Source organism: Euleptes europaea, chromosome 8 (genome assembly GCF_029931775.1).
Source record: "Euleptes europaea isolate rEulEur1 chromosome 8, rEulEur1.hap1, whole genome shotgun sequence".
In the NCBI taxonomy this organism is placed as follows: domain Eukaryota; kingdom Metazoa; phylum Chordata; class Lepidosauria; order Squamata; family Sphaerodactylidae; genus Euleptes; species Euleptes europaea.
In genome coordinates, this window is record NC_079319.1 from 4,805,990 (window position 1) to 4,824,051 (window position 18,062).

General features: G+C 46.4%; 1 protein-coding gene across 1 annotated transcript in view; it reads left to right on the forward strand.

Annotated features, from left to right (window-relative positions):
• TSNARE1 (t-SNARE domain containing 1) overlaps positions 1–18,062 on the forward strand; it is a 245,453-nt gene that overhangs the window by 79,956 nt on the left and 147,435 nt on the right. Inside the window, exons 4-5 of the mRNA XM_056854638.1 lie at positions 10,990–11,080; positions 14,331–14,405. Coding sequence (XP_056710616.1) covers positions 10,990–11,080; positions 14,331–14,405 — 166 coding nt within the window. The remainder of the gene's footprint in view (positions 1–10,989; positions 11,081–14,330; positions 14,406–18,062) is intronic.

Sequence of the window (18,062 nt, forward strand, 5' to 3'; positions counted from 1 at the left end):
TACTGGGATGAGAGACCACCAAGGAAGAGAGAGGGCCGTGATATTGCAGAGCTTGAGAAGGTGCAGAAAAGAGCAACCAAAATGATCAGGGGGCTAGAGCAATTGCCCTATGAGGAGCGGTTAAAACACTTAGGGCTGTTTAGCTTGGAAAGAAGGCAGTTAAGGGGAGACATGATGGAGGTCTATAAAACTATGCATGGAATGGAGAGAGTGGACAGGGAGAAGCTTTTCTCCCTCATAATACTGGAACGGGGGTCGTCTGCAGAAGCTGGAGGGTGAGAGATTCAAAACTGATAAAAAGGATGTATTTCTTCATGCAACACATAGTCAAATTGAGGAACTCCCTGCCCCAGGATGTGGTGATGGCTGCCAACTTGGAAGGCTTGAAGAAGGGAGTTGACATGTTCATGGCAGAGAGGACTATTGATGGCTGCTAGTCAAAATGGGCATAGGTCATGATGCGTACCTGTTCTCTCCAGGATCAGAGGAGCATGCCTATTGTATTAGGTGCTTTGGAACATAGACAGGACAATGGTGCTGCAGTCGTCTTGTTTGTGGGCTTCCTAGAGGCCCCTGGTTGGCCACTGTGTGAACAGACTGCCAGACTTGATGGACCTTAGTCTGATCCAGCAGGGCCTTTCTTATGTTCTTATGACAGGAGTCTCCAATGGAGTGCCCATGAGACCCATGGTGCCTGCTGACACTTTTCCGAGCAACTGCCAAGTGTTTTTAGAGAGTGGGTAGAGCCAGGTGGGGCTTTTGCCAGCAAGGCTTGTTATTGGCCACTGGAGATCTGATTGGCTGTGCATCGAATGTAGCTACTAACCTGAACACGGTATCTCTAAACAAGGTTTTGGGGTTTTTTTGGTCTCATCAAATTCCGCACACTTCAGGTATGAAATACCAAGAAAGAAAGCCTGGGTAAGATCAATTCCCTGCACTCCTTTATTTATTTATTTCCCCCTCCAGATGCTGCTCAGTGGAACATTACACCCTTCGCTTAAAACCAACAACCTGTTTAAGCATCAATCTGGGTACAATTTGGGACCGAAGTTTGTTTTCAGGTCCCCAGACTGGAGCAGGTGGATTTTCTCGCTCGTGTTTCCAACGTGTTTATTTGCGCCGTAAATGCCCCTCGGCTGTAAAATGCCGGATGCTCTAATATGTCTTTTCATATATAAACAGAAGGAGGAAACGCTAGAGGACGAATTGAGGTGGCTGTTTCCTGGTTGTAAAACTGCAACTAGCCCCAGTTATAGCTGTTTGTTCTTTAGTAGGACTGGATCACGGGGGGTGGGGGTGGGGAGGGGGCTGAGCCGTCTCTAGATGCTGTTAATTCAATCATCCATTTATTCTGATCACGTCCCATGATCTTTATCAGAGTTTAACGAGGGCGGCATCTTTGATGAAAGGGTGTTTGTTTCTGGTAGCTGTGAGAGACAGAATAACAACAGGAAAACCCCCAGAAACCCAGAAGACAAAAGTCAGAGATTGATGTGCATTATAATGAGTGAAATAAGTATTTGATCCCTTTGCAAAAGATGACTTAGTACTTGGTGGCAAAACCCTTGTTGGCAATTACAGAGGTCAGACGTTTCTTGTAGGTTGCCACCAGGTTTGCACACATCTCAGGAGGTACTTTGTCCCACTCCTCTTTGCAGATCCTCTCCAAGTCAGTAAGTTTTCGAGGCTGATGTGTAGCTACTCGAACCTTCAGCTCCCTCCACAGATTTTCGATGGGCTTAAGGTCTGGAGACTTGCTAGGCCACTCCAGGACCTTAATGTGCTTCTTCTTGAGCCACTCCTTTGTTGCCTTGGCCGTGTGTTTTGGGTCATTGTCATGCTGGAATACCCATCCTCGACCCATTTTCAATGCCCTGGCTGAGGGAAGGAGGTGCTCACCCACGATTTGACGATACATGGTCCCGTCCATCGTCCCTCCGATGCGGTGAAGGTGTCCTGTCCCCTTAGCAGAAAAACACCCCCAAAGCGTAATATGTCCCCCTCCATGTTTGACGGTGGGGATGGTGTTCTTGGGGTCGTAGGCAGCATTCCTCCTCCTCCAAACACGACGAGTTGAGTTGATGCCAAAGAGCTCGATTTTGGTCTCATCTGACCACAACACTTTCACCCAGTTCTCCTCTGGGTCATTCAGATGTGCATTGGCAAACTGCAGACGGGCCTGTACATGTGCTGTCTTGAGCAAGGGGACCTTGCGGGCTCTACAAGATCTCAGTCCTTCACGGCATAGTGTGTTACCAACTGTTTTCATGGTGACTATGGTCCCAGCTGCCCTGAGATCATTGACAAGTTCCCCCCGTGTAGTTCTGGGCTTGTTCATCACCGTTCTCATGATCATTGCAACTCCACGAGATGAGATCTTGCATGGATCCCCAGACCGAGGGAGGTTGACAGTTAGGGTTAGGGTTGTCACCTTCTCACCAAGCTGCTTGGCAATAGTCTTGTAGCCCAGCCCAGCCTTGTGCAGGTCTACAATCTTGTCCCTGACATCCTTGGACAGCTCTTTGGTCTTGGTCATGGTGGCTAGTTTGGAATCTGATGGATTGATTGCTTCTGTCGACAGCAGAACCCTAACCCTAACCCTAACCTGGCTGGTTGATAGGGGATCAAATACTTATTTCACTCATTAAAATGTACATCAATCTCTGACTTTTGTCTTCTGGGTTTCTGGGGGTTTTCCTGTTGTTATTCTGTCTCTCACAGCTACAATAAACCTACCATTAAAATTATGGACGGGTCATTTCTTCGTCAGAGGGCAAACGGGCAAATTTAGCAGGGGATCAAATACTTTTTTCCCCTCGCTGTATGTTCATGTGAAGATCTGTTTTGGAGGGGCTGTGGCTCAGGGGTAAAATCTCTGCTTGGCATGCAGAAGGTTCCAGGTTCAATCCCCGGCATCTCCAGTTAAAGGGACTAGGCAAGAAAAAATGGAGAAAATGGCTGCTTTGGAGAGTGAACGCTAATGCATTGTTCCCCACTGAGGTCCTCTCCCTTCCCAAACCCCGCCCTCATCAGGCTTCTCCCCAACAATCTCCCGCCAGTGACGAAGAGGGACCTGGCAACCCTAATAGGATTGCTGACCTCCAGGTAGGGCCTGGAATTACAACAGAATTGTAGACTGTGGATCTCCATTCCCCTGGAGAAAATGGCTGCTTTCAAGGTGGCGGCGGGGTGGGGGGAGACTCTATGGTGTGATACTCCACTGAGGTCTCTTGCCTCTTCAAGCCCCATCCTCCCCAGGCTCCACCCCAAGATCTCCAGGAATTTCCCATAATCTGTCTGTCTGTCTGTCTGTCTGTCTATCTATCGTGGCCTTTTGGCCCAATACAGCAGGGCTGCTTTTTCTGTGGGATTCCATCCTATCCATTGAACTTGACACCATCAACCTTCTCACCCAATAGGTTAATTCAACCAGCTCAACGAAATTGTAATATAATAGCTCCTTTTGAAATTAATTATATTTTGGTTGGCATTTCACAGTTCTTCTGTTTCCAAGAAATCTCTCATTTGCTTTTCCCCCTTCTGAAACATGAAATATATATTTGGTTGGCATTTTGTAGTTCTTCTGTTTCCAAGAAATCTCTCCTTTGCTTCTCCACCCCCCTTTTGAAACATGCATTTTATTACAGCCTGCAGGATTTATTTATTTATTTTTTGGTCTCAAGAACTATAAAAAGGGATGCAGTTAAATGAATCTAGATCAAAAGGTTTTTTTTTTAAGGAGAAAATGATGACTGTCAACTATAAAATAACAGTTGAGCTCCCAAACTAAGCTGTACCTAAATTAGACGTAAGTTCAAGACAAAGGCAAGAAAGAGAGATGAAGTAGATAGGTGTCACTCAAATTAAACTGACATAATTGACTGGCAGGAACATGCTGCAATCTACCAGGGAGTCACTTGATTCCTGTTTGCTACTGTCTAGTGGCAAGGGAGTATTTTGCTTATTTGGGGGGGGGGGGAACAAAAAAGCAAGATCTCAAGGCTGCCTTGCTGAGTCCTTTGCCAAGCTAGCATTGCCAGGCTCTCAGATCAGTTGGTGGATCTCCTGCCCCTGGTTTGTCCTTCCACCTGTCACTCAGCTGAGTGGTGGGAGAAGAAATGGGGGGATGGGGATCATTGGCTTCCTGGTGTGACAATGTCGCACAACTGAAAGTGATGCCATCAGTAGCACTCTAACATTTAAGAAGAGTTCGTTTTTATATGCTGATTTTCTCTACCTATTAAGGAGAGCAAAACCGGCTTATAATCTCCTTCCCTTCCCCTCCCCACAACAGACACCTTGTGAGTTACGAGAGGATGAGAAAGTTCCAAAAGAACTGTGACTAGCCGAAGGTCACCCAGCTGGCTTCATGTGTAGTTGTGGGGAAACCAACCCGGTTCACCAGATTAGAGTCCACTGCTCCTAACCACTACACCAAGCTGGCTCTCAACCTACACTCTGTGGTTAAACCATAAAGTTTTGGACAAATGCTAGAGTGGCACCAGCGATGTGGTGATGTCACTTCCTGCCATGGTGGCAGTGCCATGGTCTCATTGCTGGCAACACCATTATGCCTTAAGCTCCTTGGAGGGAGGCAGCCATCACCACATCCTGGGGCAGGGAGTTCCACAATGTAACTATGTGTTGTGTTGAAGCTCTTCTGTTCCCATTTTACAGTCTTGGTTGATTGTCTAGGGTTGCCAGCTCTGGGTTGGGAAATTCCTGGAGATTTTGGGGGTGGAGCCTAGGGAGGGCGGGTTTGGAGAAGAGAGGGACCTCAGTAGGATATAATGCCATAAGGTCCACCTTCCAAAGCAGCCATTTTATCCAGGGGAGCTGATCTTGGAAGCGTGGAGACCAGCTGTAATATCGGGAGATGTCCAGGTGCCACTTGGAGGTTGAAAAGCCTATGTCCATCTGATTCTTTGGGAGCTGTGACCACCACAAGGGCCTGATCCTCCCTCCCTCCCCCCTCTCCTTTGGGTGACAAAAGTCCTCTAGAAGATTCAGATTCCTATGTCTTTGGGGACAATTTTCAGTTGATCAAACTCTTAGTTTGAAAAGGCCTAGCCGTTCCCAAGAGGGTTAAGGATAGCTTTCCTTTCCATTTCTATTTGGAAACACCGCTGTGTTTGAAAATCTTCTTGGGAGTAAGCACCTGAGATCTGTGCAAAGGGAGGAGGAGGAGGAGGAGAAGAAGAATTTGGCTTTTATATGCCGACTTTCTCTGCCACTTAAGGGAGGCTCAAACCGGCTTACAATCCCCTTCCCTTCCACTCCCCACAACAGACACCCTGTGAGGTAGGCGAGGCTGAGAGAGCTCTGACAGAGCTGTGACTTGCCCAAGGTCACCCAGCTGGCTTCGTGTGGAGGAGTGGGGAAACCAACCCAGTTTCACCAGATGAGCCTTCGCCGCTCATGTGGAGGAGTGGAGAATTGAACTCGGTTCGCCAGATCAGACTCCACCTCTCCAAACCACTGCTCTTAATCACTACACCATGCTGGGAGGCATCAGGCGTCATTGGGGATAGAGTGGAGAATGCCAGCATTGTCTTCGGATGCCTCTGGGGGAAAGAAGCAGGCCTGAAGACATCTTCCACACACCGCCTAGAGGAAATCCAATCCAGCTTGGTTTGTTTGTTTAGTTACTTATTTATGCTTCCTTTTCCAGGAGGCGACATTCAAGGCAGCGCAGGAAAAAGGTAGAAGATCAAAATATGCTCAGGCACACTTAAAAAAAAATACAACAAAGACTCCCAGCGTCTTTAAAAGCAAGATCAGACAATAAGAGGCAAAGCTCCATCGGCACTTAAGGAAAAACCCAGCGGAGTGCAGAGAAGTCGTGCAGAGGAGCGGGGGGAAGCTTTACCCTGTCGTAAAAGAAACGTGTTTCATCTGCTAACAAAAACTGGCTGAAAGGGGGCTGGTGGTGATGATAGATGTCTCAGGAAGTGGCACAGTGTGGGGAATGCATCCACGAAAAGAGCTTTCTCGTGCGAAGTACCCCCTCTCCAATGGAGGCGCAAACCACTATTACAAGGGGCCCGCTTCAGTTGCAACGCTTGGGTAGCATAGTGGGTAAGCAAACACGTTAGGACTCAGGAGGTCCCTGGTTGAAATCTGCCACAGACTCATTTTGTGGTTCTGGGAAAGTTGTGCTCATACCTCCTCCACAGGGGGGGACGATCGGGGAAATAATATTCCATCTGTTGGGTCAATGTTTATCACACCGTTCCTCTAAGGAGCACAAGGAGGCATACGCAGGTTGCCCTTCCTCCTTGGCAGAGGGAGAAGTGAGGAGGATCTTGCCGGCAACAAGCTGACAATGACCAAGTTCCGTCTGGGCTGAGCATCTTCTCCTCTCCTTGCAGGTATTAAAGCCAGAGTGGTGTAGTGGTTAGGTGGACTCTAATCAGGAGATCCGGGTTTCATTCCCCACTCGTCCACTTCAGGGGAGGGGCTGTGGCCCAGTGGAAGAGCATCTGCTTGGCATGCAGAAGGTCCCAGGTTCAGTCCCCAGCATCTCCAGTTAAAGGGACTAGGCAAGTAAGGTGATGTGAAAGACCTCCACCTGAGACCCTGGAGAGCCATGGAGAGGGGCTGTGGCTCAGTGGTAGATCATCTGCTTGGCATGCAGAAGTTTCCAGGTTCAATCCCCGGCATCTCCAGTTAAAGGAACTAGGCTGGTAAGGTGATATGAAAGACCTCTGCCTGAGACCCTGGAGAGCTGGTGCTGGTCTGAGTAGACAGTACTGACTTTGATGGACCAAGGGTCTGATTCAGTAGACGGCAGCTTCATGTGTTCACGTGAGCGGCAAACTCTAATCTGGTGAGCTGGGTTGGTTTCTTCATTCTTCCATGTGAAGCCTGCAGGGTGACCTGGGGCTAGTCACAGTTCTCTCCAAACTCTCTCAGCCCCACCTATCTCACAAGGTGTGAGTTGTGGGGAGAGGAAGGGAAGGAGAGTGTTTGATTTGATTCTCCTTAAAAGGTAGAGAAAGTTGGCATATAAAAACAACTCTTCTTCTTCATCACAAAGTGTGTGTTGTGGGGAGAGGAAGGGAAGGTGATTGTAAGCCGGTTTGAGACTCCTTAAAAGGTAGAGAAAATTGAGGTATAAAAAATCAACTCTTCTTCTTTGTTTGTAGTGGAGGCCAGGATCTTACCATGTGGCCAGCGCTGGCTTATTGTTGTCCGGGGCTCCGTTGCCAATCTGGCTCGTGACCTTCTAAAGCCCCCATTGGACAGAGCTTAGTGGTTGTACACAACACGAAATCCCTTCTTGAGATCTCCCAGGTCCCCAGAGAATGTGAGATGGAAAAGGGGGGGGGGGACACAGCATTGGGGAGGGGAAGGAGAGAAAATAAAGCAGAGGCCTTTCAAGACAGCCTTCCCAGTCTCCGTGCCCACCCTAAGCAAATTTCCAACCAAATCTCACTGCCTGGTGTTGCTAATCTTTGCCGCACCGTCAGCATAATTAACTCGCGAAGCTTCACTCTTGGAGATCCATTCATAAATCAGGCAGTGATTATATTTAATTTACATTCGGCGCCATTAAGATCTTCATTAAAAAATAAAGGCTGCAGAATTTCACCTCCCACAGCATTTTATTTTATTTTATTTTATTAATATGGAACAGTAAAACGAGGCGTCAGTATTATTATTATTATTATTATTGTTATTAGCTTTCCACTGTACCCTTCCTCCCTATGGGACAGTGGAAAGTTAATTAACGGGATGTCTCAGGAGGAAAGAATTGGATGCTGAGGAACTGTCGCCCCATGGTGTACGGGGAGAGGGATTTCCTAATCTGTGTGTCTTTTCAGACACACTGTGAATCGGATGGGTATGTTGCTAAGGGGCTGAGTTTACAAGTCTGTAACTGAGTTCCATCACTAGCATTCCCCATGCAGGAGAAAGAAGAAGAGTTGGTTTTTATACCCCAATTTTCTCTACCTTTAAGGAGTCTCAAACCGGTTTACAATCGCCTTCCCTTCCTCTCTCCACAACAGGCACCTCGCGAGGTAGTTGGGGATGAGAGAGTTCAGAGAGAACTGTGACTAGCCCAAGGTCACCCGGCTGGCTTCATGTGGAGGAGTGGGGAAACCAACCCGGTTCTCCAGATTAGAGTCTGTCGCTCTCAATCACTATACCACGCTGGCCTTTGATGGATATGGTTGGGATGACTAAAGGAACCTCCACATTCAGAGGCAGTAAATCTGTGAATCCCAGTGCCAGGAGATAGCAACATGGGGAAGCCTTGGCTGCTATGCACTGTTTGTTGGCTTTCCGGGGCAACTGGATGGCCACTATGTGAGACAGAATGCTGGATGAAACAAAGGTCTGATCTGGCATGATTCTTCTAGATTGGGGCTGCGACTCAGTGTTAAAGCAGCTCCTTGGTGTGCAGAAGGTCCCAGGTTCAATCCATGGCATCTCCAGCTAAAGGATCTCATAGCAGGTGATGTGAAAGACCTCAGCCTGAGATCCTGGAGAGCCTCTGCCAGTCTGAATAAACAATACTGACCTTGATCAGTCCATGATGGACAGATGGTCATAAGAACATAAGAAAGGCCCTTCTGGATCAGACCAAGGCCCCTCAAGTCCAGCAGTCTGTTCACCCAGTGGCCAACCAGGTGCCTCTAGGAAGCCCACAAACAAGACTACTGCAACAGTATAATGCTGATTCAGTATAATGCTGCTTCATAGGGAGGGGTCGCGGCTCAGTGGAAGAGCCTCTGCTTGGCGTGCAGAAGGTCCAAAGTTCAATCCCCAATATCTCCAGTTAAAAGGATCAGAAAGGAGGTGATGCGAAAGAGAAGAAGAGTTGGTTTTTATATACCGACTTTCACTACCTTTAATGAGAATCAAACCAGCTTACAATTACCTTTCCTTCCTCTCCTCACAACAGACACCTTGTGAGGTAGGTGGGGCTTCATGTGGAGGAGTGAGGAAACCAACCCGGTTCTCCAGATTAGGGTCCGGTGCTCATGTGGCTGAGTGGGGAAACCATCCCGCTCATAACCACTACACCATGCTGGCTCTCTGTGATATGCGTCTGTTGATTCCCTTGCAGCTTCTTCCATGTTCACTGCAAGTGTGCAGCACATATGGGAGCACAACACATGCAGCTCTATTGATCATACACACAAAATGCTTCCATAGCCAGAGGATCATGCTAATGTGCACGGTGCCTTGGTGTCTAAACAAACCTTTTTGTGCAGTTCGCCTTGATGTTGTCAGAACAAAACTGTGGGGCGGGTATCTTTGTGTGCCTCATCTTAACTTTTATTTAAATAAAAGCATTTGCATAGTTTTTATAACGGTTTAAAGCGGGGGTGTCGAAGCCAACTGTTACAAGAGCCAGATATGACATAAATGTCACTTGGTCAGGCCGGGCCATGCCTCGCCAGCCCAGATCGAGAGTGGGGGATGCACTTAATTCCCATTCTCGGCTTGGAATATGTGGCTCTTTTCCTTCCCAGTATCAATAAGTTGAGTGGGGGTTTGACAGATGGCCAGAGGGCTGAAATAGATGGCGTAATTCAACTGAGAATCAAAAGGCGTAATTACATCAGCGAAGGCTATAAAACAGGGAAAACATCAACAAACACATGCTCTGTGCCCCGCTAACTAAAATCTGCATTGACGGATTTTCGACTTTAACATCTTTTTCAGATGTTACCTGCAGTGTGTTTTCAAGTTTGTTTGCTTGTTTGTTTTTTAATCTGACATAGAGTGACAAAGGGGATGTCCTCTTCTACCCGGGACTTTGTTATTAATTCAGTAATATGTATCTGAAGCACCGCTCTGTGGCTGCAGAGATGTTATCTTCATGGTACACTAAGTTCTCATTTATGGCATTGTTGGGCACTGTGCATAAAATTGCTGTGTGTTTCTCTCTCTCTCTCTCTCTTTTTAATCACAGGCAGCTGTTTCTACCTGTGTTAGCTCTTTGGGGGCTCTGGGGAGCCCTCCATGTAAATGGGTACAGCTCGGATAGCTCCCCCATAGAGGTGAACCTGCCAATCTTATATCCAGAGGATGTACATTAGTTCAGGACTGCGGTTGCTATAAGGGGGCCTCATACATTTGACCCCCATGACTAGAAGAAGAAGAAAAAAAGAAAGAGCTAAGGGCAGACAAATTCTAGCTGGGGGAAAAAAGTCAAGTGAATCAGCTTTTCTTTTGTGGTCAGAAAGCACAAATGGGCAGTCTCATGTAAAACAGATTAATGGAATCATGAAATATGGAATATGCTATTTATTTATTTACATAGAATCATAAAGTTGGAAGGGACCACCAGGGTCATCTAATCCAACCCCCTGCACAATGCAGGAAATTCCAAACTACCTCCCCCCACACCACCAGTGACCCCTACTCCATGCCCAGAAGATGGCCAAGATGTCATCCCTCTCATCATCCACTTAAGGTCATAGAATTAGCATTGCTGACAGATGGTCATCTAACCTCTGCTTAAAAACCTCCAGGGAAGGAGCGCTCACCACCTCCCGAGGAAGCCTGTTCCACTGAGGAACCGCTCTAACTGTTAGAAAATTCTTCCTAATGTCTAGACGGAAACTCGTTTGATTTAATTTCAACTCTTTGATTCTGGTCCGACCTTCTGGGGCAACAGAAAACAACTAGGCACCCTCCTCTATATGACAGCCCTTCAAGTACATGGTTTATAGTCATTCTTTCTTACTGGGACTCAAGGCGGAATGAATGTGATTCTGTAGCCTAAAACCGCTTCTAGTACATTAAAATAAATAACCTTGGCACTGGCATTTTTTCAGCACCATCATCCAGATCCGGTACCAAGTCTCTTTGTGAGCTCACATCTCTGTGTGCTTCCACGAGTGACTTAAGAAAGCGTCCTTTGAAGTTGAATAGTTATGTTTTTTTCTTTTTTTCTTATCTTTTTATTTGCTCGCTCTCTTTTGGCTTAAGACTCCATAACCACTTTCTTATTCATTGTTAAAACAGGCACACTTGTCAGCAAGAGACTAACAGAACCATCAGTACATGCACCAACGCTATCCGGCAGCTCTCTGAGATAATTCGAGGTTCTTCTAGGGTAAGTGATTTTCGACATTACTGGGGAAAGTCTGAGTCCTTTATTTATTTTTTCTGTGTTTTTTTTTTAAATCTCAGTTGAATCCTGTAGTTCCTCCCCCAAACTGAATTCATGCTATCCTAATGTGAACAATTACAAAATTCTCAATTTGATTTCACTACTTGTATTTATACAACTGTCTATCCATTTTGATACTTCCCTTCCTACCAAGAGGGCAGGATAGAGTAAGTAAGTTCATAAGAAGAGCCTTGCTGGATCAGACCAGTGAGGGTCCATTTAGTCCAGCATCCTCTTTCACACCGTGGCCGCCAACCAGTTCCTTTGGAGGTCCAACGACAGGGCGTAGAAGCTGAGGCCTTCCCCTGATAAGAACATAAAAAGAGTCCTGGTGGATCAGACCAATGGTCCATCTAGTCCACCATCCTGTCTCACACAGTAGCCAACCAGTTGCTCTAGATCAACGTTTCTTAACCTTTTTACCCTTGCGGAACCCTTTAAATAATATTCATGTCTCAGGTAACCCCTGCATATGATTTACATATGATTAACCTATTCATCACTATTTCTTGCAGAACCCCTAGCGATTTCTTGAGGAACCTTAGGGTTCCAGGTAACCCTGGTTGAGAACTTTCTCTGCCACTTAAGGAAGAATCAAACCGGCTTACAATCACCTTCCCTCCCCCTCCCCACAACAAACACCCTGTGAGGTAGGTGGGGCTGAGAGAGTGTGACTAGCCCAAGGTCACCCAGCAGGCTTCATGTGCAGGAGTGGGGAAACAAATCCAGTTCACCAGATTAGCCTCCGCCGCTCATGTGGAGGGGGGAGGAAATCAAACCCGGTTCTCCAGATCAGAGTCCACCTCTCCAGACCACCGCTCTTAACCACTACTCCACACTGGCTCTCCAGCCAGTTAATTATGAAGTGGAACAACCAGTTGCTGGAAATGCAGCCCCCAAGACGATACTTTTTGCAACAGCAGTGAATTGTGGGATTGCCAAGTGACCGAAGGAAAGGTAAAATGAAGGATTTCTCACAGTCTTTACAGAGGTGCTGAAAATTGGCTCGTTCTCGTGTGTCTGGAGATGTTTTCTGCGACACAAATTGGGTCCAAGGGGAAGCCAAATGATGGCAAGCTTTTTAAAAAAAGAGGGGGGGGGGAAACACACACACGTAGCAGTTCCTGACACTTTAATGCCCTTACTATCAACACGGAAAGTACAGTAAAAACTACATTTGGATCAAGACCAGATGGGGAGAATGTGTTTCCCCCCTTGTTTTCTCATTTACTTATTCCCAGTTAGAAAGAGAAAGAATCGCTAGTGTTCTGTCCCGAGAAACAAGTATGCTGCTTCATCGTGGCATCCCTTAATGAGTTCAGCAGGTCCTCCTAAATTAATTGAACAGATCTGAAACTTTCTTCCCATCTTCCCACCCCCCCATCATCATCAGGTTGCTTAAATAATTAAACCTACAAATTTTGAAGCAAAACCTACAATCCTTCCCCTTTCTTTAAAACGAACAGCTCTGCCGGGGATTGCTTACTGAGTCTCCACTTCCCTCCTGGGGCTCTCTGCGCCGTGTTCCAAAAGTTCCTCTGTCATAAAGCATCTTGTGGGCGCAAAACACCATCCCCTGATTTAAAGCTTAACAGTCAGTCCGTTCCGATCCATCATTCTGTGTACTCTTGCATGTTCTTGGGGGAAAAGAGGGAAAGAAATGTTCCTTCTCCAAGAGGATAGATATATAAAAAACACAACATGGTTAGTATGAGAGTTATCAGACCTGGCGTTGGCTGGAAGCGGAAGACAGAGAGAGACCTGCACAACTTGTGCAGATGACTGTCGTGACCCACAAGTGCCATCCCGACCATATCCATCAAAGGCCAGCGTGGTATAGTGATTGAGAGCGACAGACTCTAATCGGGTGAACCGGGTTCGATTCCCCACTCCTACACATGAAGACAGCTGGGAGACCTAGGGCAAGTCACGGCTCTGTTGGAGCTCTTCAGCCCCACCTACCTCCCAAGGTGTCTGTTGTGGAGAGAAGTAGGGAATTCAACAGAGTCCAGTATAGACATAGGGTTGGATCCAGCAGAGGATATTCACAGAAAGGGAAAAATTTCATTGATTTCCCCTTCCTCTGCAGACCTCTAACCCCCTCCCCCCCAATACTGCCCCTGATGGTTCCCTGTACCCAGGTGCAGCATTTTGGGAAGGGGGTCACATTTTGAGCAGCAACAGGAAGAAGAAGCAAAAAAAAAAAAAGTAATGTTCCATGGATGGAAATCCCTTTCATCTGTGGGAAATTCCTCTATGACATCCAAGCAGTAATATCCCTGAGGGGGCCAGCTGTGACACTTAGGGCGCTTTCACACATGCTGAATAATGCACTTTCAATCCACTTTCAATGCACTGTAATGATCGTTTGCAAGTGGATTTTGCCCTTTCACACAGTAAAGTCCAGCTTCAAAGTGCATTGAAAGTGGATTGAAAGTGCATTATTAGGCATGTGTGAAAGTGCCCTTAGATCATAAGCATATCCCTGCCATGGATTCTCGAGGTGGCCTTAACCTTTCCCAGTCTTCTTTTAGCATGATCCCTTCGGATGAACAGATTCCCTCAGCTCCGTTCCCAAGTTTCACTCTGATGCTCTTGAGCACATAAATCCATGAAGCTGCCTTATACTGAATCACACCATCAGTCCATCCAGGTCAGTCTTGTCTACTCAGACTGGCAGCTGCTCTCCAGGGCCTCAGGCTGAGGTCTTTCACATCACCTTCTTGCCTGGTCCCTTTACCTGGAGATGCTGGGGATTGAACCAGGGACCTTCTGCATGCCAGGCAGATGATCTGCCACTAATCCACAGCCCCTCCCCTGTAACAAACATGCAGCTGCCTTATCCTGAATTGGTCTGTGACAGTCAGTGTTCACTGCTCAGACTGGAAGCAGCTCTCCAGGGTCTCTGGCAGAGGCCTTTCACATCATCTACTGCCTGTTTTTTTTTTTTTTTTTAAATGCAATAGCTAATTGCCAGTTCTAGCACCCTGTATATTGTTGTGAGGATGAAATGAAGGAGCAGAGGAAGTGAGGCTCTTTGGATCCTCACTGGGGAGAAAGAGATTTATTTATTTAGATGTATAAACAAATGGCTTTAAAATGATTTTAAAGATTTGATGAGTATCTGATGATGCTTGAGTTATGTCCTGTGTTAGACACTGGTTTTGCTTGACCATTGTTTCCTTCTCTCCAGCAAGAACGGCTTCAGTTGGACCGGCTGAAGAACCAGCTTTCGGATGCCATTCAGCGATACGGCACAATTCAAAAGGTAAAGGGGTACTGTGGAGCTGCATCTTCCTAGTTAGCAGACCTGTTACAACCATATGGTTCTGAGAATGTGAGGTTACATAACACTATTTGGGGGGGATGCTGAGCCGGAGATTTTGGCCGTACATGAACACATGAAGCTGCCTTGTCCTGAATCAGACTCTTGGTCCATCAAAGTCAGTATTGTCTACTCAGACCAGCAGCGGCTCTCCAGGGTCACAAGCTGAGGTCTTTCATATCACCTACTTCCCTAATCTCTTTAACTGGAGATGCCGGGGATTGAACCTGGGACCTTCTGCATGCCAAGCAGATGCTCTGCCACTGAGCCACGGCCCCTCCCCTTCTATCCTAGAGAGACAGCATGTTCCAATCAGGAGAATATCATAAATCTGGTTTATTTTCCTTAAACGTGGTTGATTGCTGCAACTGAATACATGATCTAATCAGACTGACTAGAAAAGAATACCTAGTCAAGGATTCCCTGCATCATGCAAAACTGTGATTTGAAATAGGCTTCCTGCTAAGGTTTTCTTTAACCATGGTTACTTATTTTGTCTGCACTGAACAAACCTATGACCTTAGTCCAGTGGTTCCCAACCTTTTTTTGACCAGGGACCACTAGGACTTTTTTGTTCGGTGCAGGGACCCCAAGGTTCAAAATAAAAATTCCAAGAATTTGAAAGTAAACTTTAATCATAACTGTTAGTTAAACATTAAACTTACAATAATGTTTGAATATATATTTTTATAATAGAGAACTTTTAATTGAAAATATTAATTTATTATGGGTTTATAACTTTGTTTTGCGGACCTTAATTTAGTTCTCGCGGACCCCTGGGGGTCCACAGACCCCTGGTTGGGAACCAGTGCCTTAGTCAGATCATGAGAAGGAGGACACCTTGGCCATCTTCTGGGCATGGAGTAGGGGTCTCTTGGGGTGTGGGGGGGAGGTAGTTGTGAATTTCCTGCATTGTGCAAGGGGTTGAACTAGATGACCCTAGAGGTACCTTCCAACTCTATGATTCTATGAACCATGGCTGGGGCATTTTCCTTTCTTTCCAGGCTCTGCCTGCAAGGTAACATGTAGATAACAACCATGACAAATAGGCCATGGTTTCACTGTATGATTAAAATCTTATCCAGGGTTATCTTTAATCATTAAATAAAACAAGTGATATGTGGTACCTTATGATCACACATGAAGCTGCCTTATACTGAATCAGACTCTTGGGTCTAAAACGCACGGTCACTTACTCCGGTTTCTCCCAGTTTCCTCCCCGTTCCAGCCAGGATTAAATGAACCCGGGCTGGGGGAGAATCTGTACGCATGACGTTTGTTGATCCGTGGCGAAAATGTGTGCTGATCCGTCCGTGAAAACAGAAAATGCGGGAGACACGTACTTCCTGGTCGTTCAGCAACGCCCCCCTCCCCCTGGTGATTGGTCATTCAAACTGACCAACGACAGCCTTGTGAGGGGAGGGGTTTGGAGGCGGGGGGGCTGTTGTGACGCTCATGTTTATCTGAGACGAGCCAGGGATAACCGTTTGGCTCCTCGACTGCAAAATCGGGTTCATTTTGGGTCGACACATCGCTCAGCCAGCAGCAAATTAGGTGCCGTTCTTTTGCGAGGATTTGATCCTGGGTGAAACAGGGAATAAACAGGGAGGAAAATGGGCAGAAACCGGAGTAAGTGACCGTGCATTTTACACCTTGGTCCATCAAAGTCAGTATTGTCTACTCAGACTGGCAGCGGCTCTCCAGGGTCTCAGGCAGAGGTCTTTCACATCTCCTACTTGCCTAGTCCTTTTTTAACCAGAGAGGCCAGGGATCGAATTTGGGGCCTTCTGCATTCAAAGTGGAGGTTCTTCCACTGAGCCAGACCTCCTCTCCTTCATGAGACAGAGCTTATTCCATTATATCTGCACCAGACATCTATTTTTGGTCAATGTTCAATTCAGATTGTGGTGTTTTTTTTTTACTTCTGGCAGAATTAAGGAATCAAGCTCTATGTTCAGTTCAGTTTCATTGCATATGGCCGAAGGGTTAGGGTTAGGCCAAAGGCCATTACGAAAAATAAAACACTGTAGATCTATACGACGATCATTAATAAAAGTTACATATAAGTAACAAATTAAAAGCTTAATGGGTATGTTTCTCTAACCCTCCAGATATTATCAACATATAGCCCATAAAACATATAGCCAGCGTGGTGTAGTGGTTAAGAGAAGTGGTTTGGAGCAGTGGACTCTAATCTGGAGAACCGGGTTTGATTTCCCACTCCTCCACATGAGTGGCAGATGCTTATCTGGTGAACCAGGTTGGTTTCCCCACTCCTCCACACGAAACCAGCTGGGTGACCTTGGGCTTGTCACAGCTCTCTTAGAGCTCTCTCAGCCCCAGTTACCTCACAGGGTTTCTGTTGTGGGGAGGGGAAGGGAAGGTGATTGTAAGCTGGTTTGAGTCTCACTAAAGTGGTAGAGAAAGTCGGCATATAAAAACCAACTCTTCTTCTTCTTCTTCTTCTTCTTCTTCTTCTTCTTCTTCTTCTTCTTCTTCTTCTTCTTCTTCTTTAATTAACGTTCAGAGTTATCTTGGGCTTATCTAACACAAAATAAACAACAAGCTACTCATGCCAAAAGTCGACTCTGTGAAGTAAGGGGAACACAAAAAGCGAGATCTTAAAAGTCCAATATTGTTTTAATCCTGGGCAATAAGAGACTGCCTGATAGAGTTCACAATTGTGATTAGAAAAACCCGCTTCACATCAGCCAATTGTAAATGAAATTATTAACTCAATTCTGTTCAGAATTAATGGGTTGGGACAGCCTGCCACATATTTTCTGTTCTGCTAAAGCAAAGAGGGCAACTTTAATAGAGACAGCTGGCAAGGAGAAATAAAACTTACTCCAAAACAATATGTTGTCCTAAATTGGCCAAAATTGTCTCTACTCCCTCCCCCCTTGAACGAAAATATAATGGGCAATCCAGCATTTAGTGGCACAGGTCTTCCGGTACTGAACTTCCACAAACACATGTTTTTTCTCTTAAAATTTCTCTATAATCATAGATGGTTGGAGCACATGGGTCCGGCCCATAAATGTGGCTCAGTGGTAGAGCCTCTGCTTGGCATGCAGAAGGGCCCAGGTTCCATCCTTGGCATCTCCAGTTAAAGGGACTAGGCAAGTAAGATGTGAAAGACCTCTGCCTGAGACCCTGGAGAGCCGCTGCCGGTCTGAGTAGACAATACTGACTTTGATGGACCGAGGGTCTGATTCGGTATAAGGCAGCTTCCTATGTTCATGTGTTGATGCTTTCTTCTGGCACAAGGAGACTTCTAATGGTGCATGAAGTTAGGGTTGCCAGCTCCAGGTTGGGAAATTCCTGGAGATTCGGGAGGTAGAACCTAAGGAGGGCAGGGTTTGGGCAGTGGAAGCCCTCAGATGAGTATAATCCCATCGAGTCCACCCTCCAAAGTTGCCATTTTCTCTAGGGGAACTGATCTCTGTAGTCTGGAGATCACTTGTAATTCTGGGAGATCTCTGGGTCCCACCTGGAATTGGGCCTACATGAAGGTGAGTCAGAGGAAAGTGTCATTGTTAGCAAAGCAGATCTATAAGATGTGACCCAATTACTTTGTATTTAATCCAGTCCTCACCG